This window comes from Crocuta crocuta, unplaced genomic scaffold (genome assembly GCF_008692635.1).
Source record: "Crocuta crocuta isolate KB4526 unplaced genomic scaffold, BGI_CrCroc_1.0 scaffold213, whole genome shotgun sequence".
In the NCBI taxonomy this organism is placed as follows: Eukaryota; Metazoa; Chordata; class Mammalia; order Carnivora; family Hyaenidae; genus Crocuta; species Crocuta crocuta.
This window is the reverse complement of record NW_027529442.1, coordinates 2,675,763-2,689,186: the sequence shown is the minus strand read 5'-3', so window position 1 is coordinate 2,689,186 and position 13,424 is coordinate 2,675,763. Positions and strand designations below refer to the sequence as shown.

Here is a 13,424-nt window from a genome sequence, read left to right as displayed (position 1 = left end):
CTTCCCTCCTTCCTCCCTCTCTTCCTTTTTCTCTATGCATTTGGGACCCTGTGTCACATTCCTCACAGAACTGGTTAAAAGTGGAAGAAAAAAAAAAAAAAGCTTGGAGGTATCTCTAGCAATGATACCAAATGTATTTTTCATTTAAAAAAGAGAAAACGACTCCCAGGGGATGGTTAAAAAAATAAAGAAATCTGGGGTGCCTGGGTGGTGCAGTCAGTTGAGAGTCCAGAGTGTAGGACTCTTAATTTCAGCTCAGGTCATGACCCCACGGTCGTAGGATCGAGCCCTGTGCTGGGCTGGGCTCCATGCTAACAACACGTAGCCTGCTTGGGATTCTCTCTCCCCCTTTCTCTCTGTGCTCCTTCCCCACTCACCCACGTGCTCTCTCTCTCTCTCTCAAAAATAAACGTTTTATAAACAATAAAAAAATTAGAACTATAGCAATGACAGCAAACGTATTCTTCATGTAAAAAAAGAAAAAGATTCCTAGAGGATGGTTAAAAAAATAGAAAGATTGCTTTAGGTCACTATGCATAAGAGAGATGATTTATACTTTCACAGTGGTATTTGGGTCTGTAAAGAGATAGAAGAAAGAGAAAGAAATGGAGGGGTGCCTGGATGGTTCTGTCAGTAAAGCCACAGTCTCTTGATTTTAGCTCAGGTCACCTTCTCATGTTTCCTGCGATAGAGCCCTGCGTAGGGCTCTGGGCTGACACCACAGAGCCTGCTTGGGATTCTTTCTCTCCCTCTCTCTCTATTACCCACACAAGCCCGCGCAAGCGTACGTCCCCTCTCTCTCAAAATAAGTAAATAAACATTTTTTTTAAAAAGGAAAAAAATGGAAAAAGGAGAGCTCAATTCTAAAATTCACAAATAGGAACTTCATGCTTTCAAATGGCATACTGACCATTTTGAAAATGTGCACGAGATGGAACTGTATCCTTTCCTTGATGTTTCATCTCCCTTACCTGATCCGCCTTCTCTATCCCAATAATAAAATGACGCTCCCTTTGAAGAAAGGATTCAAAGGCCAACTGTTTTCAAAACCTACAGCTCCCCAATGATTTTGAGGGCAGGCTAGCCATCTGAGGATGCACTGACAATTTTCATAGAGAAAAACACAGAGACGATGCTTAATAAATATTGCAGAATGAACAAATGAGTTAGCAAATGAGGGCATGAATAAATAAATGAGAAAACAGGACATTCTGTTCACTGAGAGAACCTGAAGGAGAAAGGAGCGGCAGAGGAAGAAAAACACCCACATGCAAAGAACAGCAAGAACAAGAAACTCAGAGAAATGTGTGCACAGGTGCCCCGAAACACACACACACACTAACTCATGGACTGTCACAAAGAGACCTTAGGAAGGATATAAACGAGAAGCAGCCAGAGACAAGCCAGAGAGAAATATAGTGAAATAATCCACAAAAGCTTCTCCATCCACCATCTACTGAGATAAAAGCATTTTGGTAGGCGATCTTATAAAAAAAAAAAAAAACATTCCCTGATACAGATATATCCTAATATTCTTGGCACTAAAACACTCTTATGAGACCACTGAATGCACTACTACCTGAAGATTTGTAAAGCCCTGTTGCCTTTTCACAACCACAGGCGTAAACGGAGATACATCTCTTTGATAGCATGTTAGACCCAGCGGAGGCCTCACTTACCATCCTCAGAGGGTTACCAACCTCAGTGAATCTGCTGACTCACAGCCTTCACATGCATGTCCTTGACCATCTCAAGAGATGGTCTCAAACTTCTATAAAACCACAGACCCTTTCAGGTGAAGCTTATACAACCACTTAGACACGATCTTTCAAAACCCAAATGACTCATGTCGTGGTAGGACCCTGAGGGGTGTCCTAAAACTCAGTCCTACTCAGTATCTATTTCCTGAACGGTAACTGAGATCAAGACACTGATGTGAGGGCGAGGCCAAGGTGGGTGGTGGGGTAGAGAGAGGAACAAAACATGAATCTCAGTCCCAAAGAGTTTACATTCTAGTGTTCTCAGGTGCTATATCTCCTAGTGCCTGTTTCTGACACTCCTCAGCTCACAGGCTAGGGGTTATTCCTTTCCTTTCAATACTCTAGGGCCTGTGTGTCTCCTGCCTTCAGTGAAGTATTTGTACAACCATGTCACAGTGCTAGTCACCTGCAAGATACACAGGGATGAGTAAGTGAAGACCCCCAGTCCTCAATGATCTCACAGTACAAAGACAGAAGAAAGCAAGTAAAATAATAGCTTTAACACAACATGGAGTGCTAAGAGAAACAGCGGGTTAAAGGAAGGACAGACGTAGTATCACATCTACTTGGGGTGCGGGGAGGGGAGGCAAAATGCAGGGAAGTGGAGAAAAGGCCTTCCTCCCCAGCCTTAGATAGATGAGTCATCAAGAACTCCTCCTGCCTTCTCAAGGTCTATAAATAATCCCAGGTGCTGCCATTTCATTTAATTACTAAGCCTCTCCAGATGGAGAAAAATAATTAAGCAGTCTGTACCACCGACATGATATAAAGAATGGGTTAGCAACTTGTGAAACATTTGAATTTTGAAGTTTGCTTCCAACTATGAAGTAAGCGCAGGAATGAAGAAGGGGCAAACGGCCAAACTAGAGACCCTGGGGAAAACCAAATGGCTAGGGTTATGTTCTGGGTAGAAATGTAAATAGACATAGGAAAAAAATACTGGTACAAGAGGGCTCAGCTTACTGAAAACTTAACAAAAAATCTCAACAAGAGATTTGTTGAAGATAGGGTGTCGAACAGAAAAACCTTAAGACTATCTATAAATAAAGCAGGATGCAATTTATTTCTTAAATGTACAAGGCATATGTCATTGCCTGGACCTCTGGATACAGGCATAGTAACAATGTTACATCTTCACGTCTGACGCAAAGATTCCGAAGATTATACCCAAAAAGGTCTAACAAGGAGGCTGGCGAGAGCATCACGTTAGAAAAGTTTCTACGTGCAGACGCTCTTTAAAAAATCACGCATTTATAATTCCACAGTTCACGGGAATCAGGAAATACAAATAAAATTTTAGGCATTCCAAGAACAATGGCAACTAGGCGGTAAAACAAACGAGATGTTCCCCCCAAATGAGAAATTCGACAATAATCAAATGCTTCTTGGAAAAAACCACCATCAAACCTGTGACCTGCAATAATCAAAACTATAAAAAGCTTGGGGACGCCAACTTTGTACGGGCATCAGATGGAAAGCCATTAAGACGGCTGCACAGATAGAAGCCATTTGGATTCTGACGGGAAATGGAGGGAAGGGTTCAATGAGGAACAGTGAAGAAACCTACTGAAAGAAAAACCAATTCCAACAGTGATGACAGATTTCTGGGTCTTAAAAAAATACAGGCCAAGTAAGGGTAAGGTCATTCTAAGCACCTGCTACTCTCTTCTCAGTAAACATAAGTTGGAGCCAATCAAATCTTTTGTGTGTTGTTTTCGAAGTGAAGCATCCTTCCCTGAATTACCTAGCCATTCCACTGTCATTTCAACTTTCCTGTCAACATAAGCTTTTCTTATTTCTTTCTTTAAACAGAAAAGCTATGTAGATTGTTATCAGAATAACAGAATATCTTGAAAGACTATTTTAATGATGTTTGGTATTTTACGTTTTTACAGGAATTCCTATCAAGCTAACAGCAAAACATAGTAGAGGTTCTACTTTAACAAACAGAAAACAATTACTTTCATTTTTGTACTGACATAAATGAGCTACACAAGCACTTATTCCCTTTAGTGGTTTAACAACAAATACCTCCATCTCTTGCCAATTTCTTATTTTAATTAATCTATTAAAAACATATTTAAAATTTTTATGTTTATTTATTTTTAAGAGAGACACAGAGTGTGAGTGGGGGAAAGGCAGAGAGAGAGGGAGACACAGAATCTGAAACAGGCTCCAGGCTCCGAGCCATCAGCACAGAGCCCGACGCAGGACTCGAACTCACGAACCGTAAGATCATGACCTGAGCCACAGGTGGACGCTTAACTGACTAAGCCAACCAGGTGCCCCAAATTGATTTATTTATAAAAGCCTTTAAACAACCTTCCCTCTTGCCGTGCCCCTAGATCTTCTGGAGGGCTGCTGATCCAGACGTGTGTGTGAACTAGAAAAAAGGTGTTCTTTCTTATAGACACATTATCCCCTAGTGGCCATGGGGTGAATGCACCTACTAGAACGTGTGGGCTCAGCTGTGCACAAGTGTATGTGGCTGCCATGATTCATCATTTGTGGTCCTTCCTTCCTACAGCGGTGTTCATACAAAGCACCTGGGGGAGACGTGGCTCACCGTCTTTCAGCATGGAGAGTGACCTTCAACTCTCTTGAGTGTAATCAAAAGATGTCAGCCACCATTCGAGGTTACATGGGTCCAGGATGGCGTCATGCTCTTAAGATCACGCTGACACGAAAGCATGAGGAGGACTGACTGGAGATGGTGTTGCGCTGGGAAAGTATGTCCCCTCCAGAGCAGCCAGCCAGCCACTACTCAGATCCTGATTACTGCCACGTCGTCAGGACGTTTTATATAGTATCTTCCATCTTTAACTGAAGAAAAGAACTGTAAACACTCTGTAGGTTCAACCATCATGTCTGTGAACCAAGAAGCACCTGCAGGCAATCTCCAGTCTAAACCAACATAAGGTCCTTTGGTCAACCGTGTGCCCACCAGGTCTGTGCCTGTTTCACTGTTCTGGAAACATCATGAACTTCATAATATCTGATCACAACAAAGGCAGTGGGAGAGTTGAAAGTACTCAGACTAACAGGCACATAATGAGGAAAGAAAAAGAAGCGAAGATAACGAAAATGTGAAGGCGAAAGAAAGCTATTCTAGTGTACGGAGTAAGCCAACATCAAGGCTACAACATCTAGATGGAAATAGGAGCCTTGCCTGGACCTGCACTTGCCATTCACGTCATGTGACTCTGGATAATTAATATGTGGGCTTATAAGCACTAAGTCAGCATACAGCCTCTTTACAAATGGAAAAGTTTCTCCACTCACCTCTTTCTAGCCATTATCACATGCGACTGTGACAGTGAGGTCCTAGTGGGCAGGAGCTGGTCGCATTTATTACAGCTAATGTAGCGACTAGTGCCCTTCCTGGCTCCGGATCTGTGCTAAACAGATGACAAATACTCTTTCAATACCAAACTGGGAGATGCCAGGCTTGGATTTGAAAATGTGTATCAAGATCTATCTGATGACCTGGGGGGAAAATACAAAACTCCCCAATTTAACATTCTTTTTAAAAAAAATTTTTAATGTTCATTTATTTTTGAGAGTGAGAGAAAGAAAGAAAGAGAGAGAGAGAGAGAGAGAGAGCGCGAGCGAGCGCAGGAGAGAGAGGCAGGCACAGAATCCGAAGCAGGCTCCTGACTCTGAGCTGTCAGCACACAGCCCGATATGGAGCTGGAATCCACCAATGCGGAGATCATGACCTGAGCCAAAGTCAGAGGTTTAACCCGACTGAGCCACCCCAGGAGGCCCCCCAATTTAGCATTCTTAAAGAAAGATGCAAACCTACGATGATCTCAAAGTATGAGATCTAATTAGATTGGCCAAATCAACATGACAATACTACTGGCCTCTCCTCTCCATTGCTCAACATAGTGTTAGCTAAGATGTATGAATGCATCTATAGGCTTACAAGGAAAACAGGAGCTCAACACAACTGGTCTCTAAAAAAAGCCTCTGCTCTATTTTACATTATCTATCCTCTATTTTGTGTACGCAGGGCAGCAAGCCAAACTTTTGAGAAGGACTTATCAGAAAAATATATCTTGGTGTGTAAACTAGTAGTCATGTCCTAGAAATAGTTTAAAAATTCAAAAGCTAGATCTCACGCTGAAGTGTTTCGCTGGTTTGTACCCCCGTGTGCTTTGCCTGGCTAAGACTCTAACTGGTCGCACATTTCACAAGAGTTTACAGAGCTAGAAAAAGAGAAAGCTGTTCGGTAGCACATATCGTGGACTGGTTCTTCCAGAACTCATAAAAACATTTTTAAAATCTGTTTTCCTCTACGAAAGGGGACCTGTAAAGTAGGACCTGGCTGGGCTGGGCATGAGTGGCCATGACCGAGAAGGAGGAGAGGCTAGATTTGATGGTGGGGCTATAGGGGAAAGGTTCAACTACAAGAAAAACAGCATGCCAAGAAGACAATAACAGAAAACAAGGGGTTAACTATGGCAGAGGGTATGGTTTAAGAATGGCTCAAGTAGTGTGGAAGGCAAATCAATCATGGTTTAGATGCAAGTGACCCGCCCACAGGGCAGTGCCCAAAACAGACTTCTGTTCACCCAGAGACGACACATACATCGTAGGTCTCCATCCCACAGAAAAGAATTGCATGGATATGGATACATGTTTTATTTGGCATTGATCACATGTCTACTGTGTGTGAGGACCCACGCTAGAGGCTTCATTTAATGACCACTATAACCTTGATCTTGTAGAAGTTGCTATCCTCATTTCACAGATAAGAATGAGAAGGTTGGTGGGGCCTGGGGGGCGGGGAGGGGTGCCAGAGGGGTGCCAGAGGGGTGCCAGAGTCTGGGTGGCTCAGTCAGTTAAGCGTCCAACTTCAGATCAGGTCATGATCTCACAGTCTATGAGCTTGAGACCCACATTGGGGTCTGTGCTGACAGCTCAGAGCCTGGAGCCTGCTTCAGATTCTGTGTCTTCTTCTCTCTTTGCCCTGTCTCTGTCTCTCTCTCTCTCTCAAAAATAGACAAAAACATTAAAAAATACATTAAAAAAAAGAATATTGAGGTTGGAAAGTTTAACTCTATCACCATTATGGACCTGTTAAGTAGAAGAAAATCTTTTTTTCCCCCTAAATGTTTGTTTATTTTAAGAAGTGGAGGGAAGGGCAGAGAGAGAGAGAGAGTGTGAGAGAATCCCAAGCAGACTCCGTGCTGTCAGCATAGAGCTGGCTATGGGGCTTGAACTCACGAACCATGAGATCATGACCTGAGCTAAAATCAAGAGCTGGAGGCTTAACCAACTGAGCCACCTGGGCACCCCAAAAGCAAAGAGTTTTGACTCTAGTGAATGACCTCTTAAAACACTATGCTCAGCTGTGGTTTACGAAAGTAATCACAGAAAAGAGATATGTGGAAGAACAGGGAAACCAGCCAAATACACAAACAGACAACTTGCAGCATATTTGACCATGGGGTCACGGTAAGAAGTGTGTTTAGTAACATTACCAAGTACAAACCCACTATGCCTCTCTGTGTACAAGCAACCAAAAAAAGGTTCTACCAAAAAAAAAAAAGTTCTATAGAAATATTTACCCTTACTATGTTGTCATACACTCTGATATTTCCTGATTTTTGTTTCTATTCTGTTTCATTATTTTAAACATGCCGCCAGGATTTGCTGAAATTATTTCATGGCCCATTTCTAGGTCAGAGCCCACAGTTTGAAAAACAGTGCCATGACCAACCCGAATGACCACCACACTTACTATTTCTGTCTAGTTTGAGCAGAAAATTAAGCGTTTCCATTTTTCACTTATAATCTCCCATTTGAGCCTTTTACCCAAGAAAGGAAAGGGAGAGAGGGTAGTGAAGACGGAGAGGCAGAGTGGACAAAACTGTCCATCATGGGTCACAAGCTAAACCAAGGAGTGAAATTAACATATTCCAAGCAAGAATGGCTCTTTCTCCAAGACAAAGACACTTGCCCCAAAAGGCAGGGGGTTAAAGACCTATGGTGGAAAAGGTTCTGATGTCATCAATATCCCTTTGAGTTGTCAGAGAGATGTCACTGTCCAACAATGACTCACTGATGAAAGAAACACTGGTATGTGGTCTTCAGGTAGATTTAAGACTGAAAGACCAGTCACATACCTATTACTCAGGTTACCTTCCACACAAGAAAGCACCAAATCTCCTCTCAGCTACCTTTGTAAGACCGTTGATGGTTAACAGTAGCTTAATTTGATGTGACTGGCTGTAGAAGCCACACACGAACTAGCAGCACACAAAACATCCACAATAAAAAGAGAAGGCATGGGGATTCATGACTGTACTGACTTGGAAATAGTCTCAGGGAAAACTTTGGTTACCATGGGGATTTCTGGGAAGGAAAGAAAAGGGGTCTCTTCAGAGAAGTGACTGATGCTATTTATCAATCTACTTGTAAGTAATGTCAAGTTTAAAGTTGCTCCAAAGAAAATCACTTTTTCCCCCCTACATCAGTCTCTTAATATGCTGAAGGAACCTGTTCAAAAACGCTTCAGCAGTGAAGTAACTTAGATGATAAATGTGTTCTTCAATCTGTGCACCAGTCAAGTAGCAATAAAATCAGAATAATTCATGCAAAAATTTTCATTATGTTTCTAAACATACTTATTTCCATTTTAAATCACACATTAGACAATATGAAATATCTTTCATTTAGACAGGTGCGAACTAGAAAACAGATGCATTCATTAAACATAGAACAATTCGGCGAATTAAAAAAAGTCAGAGAACTCTCTGGTTGAAGTACTTGAACCACCGTTAACTTACTTGAAAAAATACGGCCATGGCTCCGATTATTCTGTTTTCAGAAATTGCGGTTTGAAAGCTGTCAAAGTCATCTGGATTGTAAAAGAAAATCTGCATCTGTAAAGAGAACAGTTAAAATATGTATTAGGAGAAATTTCAGACCTACACGAAAGTACAAAGAAAAGAGTTCAAGGGACCCAGATTCCTCAGTTCCTAAGATTTTGCCAAATGTGTCCATCTCTCTGTATTTTTTCTTTGTTGAAGTTTTTGCGAGCAAACCCCAGACATCAGGTCACTTTACCCCTCCATACCATATAACCACATATCATCTCATGTACCTATAATGTCTTCATGCTACCCAAAACAAGTTACACTGACACCTTCTGATTGCCTGATATTCATGTCATGGCGAAAGTTCCCTATTAGGAAGCAAAATTTTAATGGACTGAAACATCCTGAAGTAGAAAGAAAGAAAGGAAAGAAGGAAGGAAGGAAGGAAAGAAAGAAAAGAAAGAAAGAAGTAGGCCTGTGAAATTCATTTCGTGTACGCATTATAACTACAAATGCTTAAATGGGCACACCTTTATAAGCAATACTCTTTCAGACAAATCTGAAGGGGTCTCTCAGTGTTTTTTTTTTAATTTTTAAAATGTTTTATTTATTTCTGAGAGAGAGAGAGAGAGAGAGTGAGAGAGAGAGAGAGAGACAGTGTGAGCAGGGGAGGCTCAGAGAGAGAGGGAGATACAGAATCTAAAGCAGGCTCCAGGCTCTGATCTAGCTGTCAGCACAGAGCCCAATGCGGGGCTCGAACCCACGAACCGTGAGATCATGACCTGAGCCGAAGTTGGATGCTTAACCCAGGCGCCCCTCGGTGGTTTTGCTAAATAGCCCAGATGGACTATTTCAGTGAAAACACAAGAAACATAATGATGGTAATAATCATGCACTAAATTTTACAGCTTGCAAAACTGTACTATACATTATTTCACATAAGCCATCGGATAACCTCTTTGCAGAGAGGGCAGAAATGACTACCCTCAGTTACAGATGAAGAAACAGAGCTTCAGAAGGTTGGTGTTAACCTGGCTAAGATTAAACATCAGAGGAAGAGTGTAAAATCCAAGTGCTCTCTTTTCAACCTTAAATCTTTTTCTTACAGTTAGAGTTTCTTATTCAAAAAGCAGAACACAGACAAATCAACTTAAAATCCTTATATAAGATTAATGCTTGAACACTCCTTGATAGCTAATATAATTCAGAGAATGAAAGTGGACCATGGAATGTTCTTGAAAGACTACATATATGATAAAAATAACAGATTTGGGTTCCAATTCTAGCTTCTTCATTTACTGGCCTAGGAGACCTCAGACAATCTTATTTCAAGGCATCAGCTTCCTCATCTATAGAATCAAGTTATTTGCCATCGCTGGGATGGATGTACACAACAAATGAGTCTGTGTATAGTAGCACCATGCCTAGACATCATCTCTGCTCAGCCAATCACTATCATCATCATCGTCATCATCATCATCAACATATTAAAAAAAATTTTTTTAACAAGTATTTATTTTTGAGAGACAGAGAGAGATAGAGTTGGGGGGGGGGCAGAGAGAAAGGGAGACACAGAATTCGAACCAGGCTCCAGGCTCCGGGCTGTCAGCACAGTCTGATGCAGGGCTTGAACCTATGGGCCAGGAGACCATGACCTGAACCAAAGTCGGACATCCAACCAACTGAGCCACCCAGGCACCCCAATCATCATCATATTTTAAAGTTAACATTTGGCAGACATATGAAAATTTCTAATAAGAATGTGATTCCACTAATTCTTCTGAAATGATCCTACTCCTTACAGAAAGTCAGATCTCCTATATCATTCATTAGCTCTCTGCTGTGACCTCTGTTTTTCCACTTTTCCGAATGATGTGATGCTAGTCTCCACAATCGACTGTGGAGATGTCTATCATGTGGGTGTGGTTATAACCAGATGGAGTTTGGAAATATGATATTGAATAATGAATTCCCAGAGGGGAAGCGAAGTCAGAAAACTAGAAAAAACTAGCTGACGTATAGGTCAAAGGTAAACAGAGCCACACTGACTCTGAATTATCTAAGATGTTAAGAATAACGTGACATTTCTGTTCTGAAAGTTAATATCAGGTTAGCCCCATTAGGATACTGTCTAGGAAAAGTCAGGCACCTAAATGGAAGAAAGAGAGATGGGTAAATTCCATTGGGAGTGAATGATTTTTGAATCATTCTCACCCATTCTGGTAGCCTCGCATAAACGTGTTGCCTTTAGGTTTGGACAGTTTTAGACATCATGCATTTACATGCAGAAAATCCCATTCAATGGGGTGCAGATTAAAACAGTCTAATACTAGGTGAATGGGTTCCTGTGCAATGCTAAGCCAAGAAAGAAACTCTACACAAGTACATTCAGAAAATACACTTCATTTTCCTTTTAAAACTCAAGCCCTCAAATTAAATAAGTTCACAGAAGTTTTTCTTATTCTACAGCCCATGAGCAGGGTGGCATTGTTTAACGCATCAGCTGAATAGTGTGTGATACAAAATACTTTAAGATCTCTTCAAGGGCATTTTCATTTACGACTGGGTGAGGAAATTCATTTTCAGAAAATGTCTTTGAGTCATGCCTCCACCCATCAGGATAATAAAATGTCTCATAAAGAGAACAGCAGCAGAATCCTGAAATATCAATTTTCCCGGCTATTTCTCTCAAGGTGTAGTCTCCCGAATTATGTTAACTTTGGAAGCTATGTTAAATATGAGAGTCGTTAAGTGGATGAAGGTTTGCTGAGTGAATTGGACGTTAAGTTGTTGTGTTGTTATTGTTGAGACAAATTTGGGCAGGAGCTGGAAAACTACTTCCCACCAATATCTTTGGGAGGTGTTGAGCTGGCTAATAAATATCTTGAGTAGCCCATTGGCTTTCTGTATCTGCTCTCAAAAGTCATCCCCAGAGACTACTCCCCAACATCATCAAGCATGTGCTTCCTGATAAAGTGAATCTAAGGCATGCTTACTTAGCAGTCATCTTGCTGAAAAATCATGGCACACATAAACTGAAGAAAAGATCCAGAAAGTCTGGCGATAGAGAGATCTAGAAACTTCCACATAGCCTTTACCAGTACCACCCATTATTTACATATTATCCCATTTGCATCCTCTCTCTCTCTCTCTCTCTCTCTCTGTACGCACATAGATACACAATTATTTTTTGTGAATCACTGGGTAGTAAGTGGGAGAAATACTCTTCCCTTTACCACTAAATACTTAGTGTATAATTTCTAAGAATAAGGACATCCTCTTACATAAGTACAGTATAATTATTCAAATTAGCAAATTTCACATTGGTACAATACTATTATCTTTTCACAGTCCATTTCGAATTTTGGCAAATGCCCAAATAAAGTCCATTATAGATCATCATTCTGGTTCTTAGTCCAGGAATCCGATTTAGGATCGAGCTTGGCATTTTGTTTTCTTGTCGCTCTCTACTGACCCCTTCAGCTCCCACTTTCGTCTGGAACAGTTAACTCAGGACTTTTTTTTATTCAGACAGTGTGAACAAACGTGTCGGTCAGTTGTTAGGTAGAATCAGGGTCTGTCTCATAGTTTTTCATGGTCAGATTCAGGTGATGCATTTGGGGCATTTTTCCACAGTAGTAACACTGTCTTCACAGTGCATCCTATCAGGAAGTGCATCATGTGAATTTCTCCCAAGATTAGGGGGGTTTAAGTTGATCATACGGTTAAGCTGACATCTGCCAGGCTTCTCCACTATAAAGGCATTAATTTTCCTTTTATAACTGAAATGTACTTTATATGGAGCTATTTGAGATTACATATGTTGTTCATCATCTAACTTTCATCCACTAATTTTAGTGTCTATTGATGACTTTCTAACTGTATTATCCATTCTATGTGCGGTAATGGGATTCCAGAGTGAGGAATAGCTTACACTTCTCCACAGTTTATTTATTCATTCATCCATTTATTTAAATCCACATGAACTAATTTATTTTGTTTTAGTCAATGGGTTATAATCCATTTGCATTATTTATTTTAACGTTCAAACTGTCTCAATAGGAGATCTCCTGCACAGGAGGAAACTCTTCCAATGGATTCCTCTGTCATTTTGCTATGTCCCTGTCATTTTATATTTGTTTGCATGTCCTTATTAGCAGTCAGAGATGTTCTAGACTTGATCTTGTCTTTTCCCTGCTCCAGCCCTCAAGCTGGCCATAATTTGTGTGAGTTGTGGTTCCTTGTAATATGGAATAGTATTTAAAGACATTATATCCTAGGGGCGCATGGGTGGCTCAGTCAGTTAGTCTGACTTCGGCTCAGGTCATGATCTCACAGTTCGTGGGTTTGAGCCCTGTGTCGGGCTCTGTGCTGACAGCTAGCTCAGAGCGTTGAGCCTGTTTCGGACTCTGTATCTCCCTCTCACTCTGACCCTCCCCTGTTCACAGTGTCTCTCTCTCTCAGAAATAAATAAAACATTTAAAAAATTTCTTTAAAAATAAAGACATTATATCCTAAAGTCACTATCTTCCAGATACGTTGGTAGTTGAGAACATGAAAGCTATATAGCTTAAGTGAGTGAGTCTATCCCAACCAGGACCTTCTTTGCAAGGGTAGGAAAGCAGGATCAACTTTGTATACGTGGATGTGCCTCCACCATACAGAATGCCATACACACGTAAGTCCCCTCAACCACAGAGACAAACTATATTAAGATCCACGAAAAAGCCACTGGCAGACTGTATACAGCATCACACAATCAAGGGACCAGTTCTAGAAAACCCTCCCAAATCATGCACAGACCTGGATGGATGATTCCACGAGTCTACCTTGCGGA

General features: G+C 41.1%; 1 protein-coding gene across 3 annotated transcripts in view; it reads right to left on the bottom strand.

Moving 5' to 3' along the window:
- Positions 1-13,424, bottom strand: part of PTPRG (protein tyrosine phosphatase receptor type G) — a 706,759-nt gene that overhangs the window by 209,885 nt on the left and 483,450 nt on the right. For all 3 annotated transcript variants that reach the window (XM_077760245.1, XM_077760246.1, XM_077760247.1), the window contains exon 5: positions 8,558-8,653. In XM_077760245.1, the coding sequence (XP_077616371.1) occupies positions 8,558-8,653 (96 nt within the window). The remainder of the gene's footprint in view (positions 1-8,557; positions 8,654-13,424) is intronic.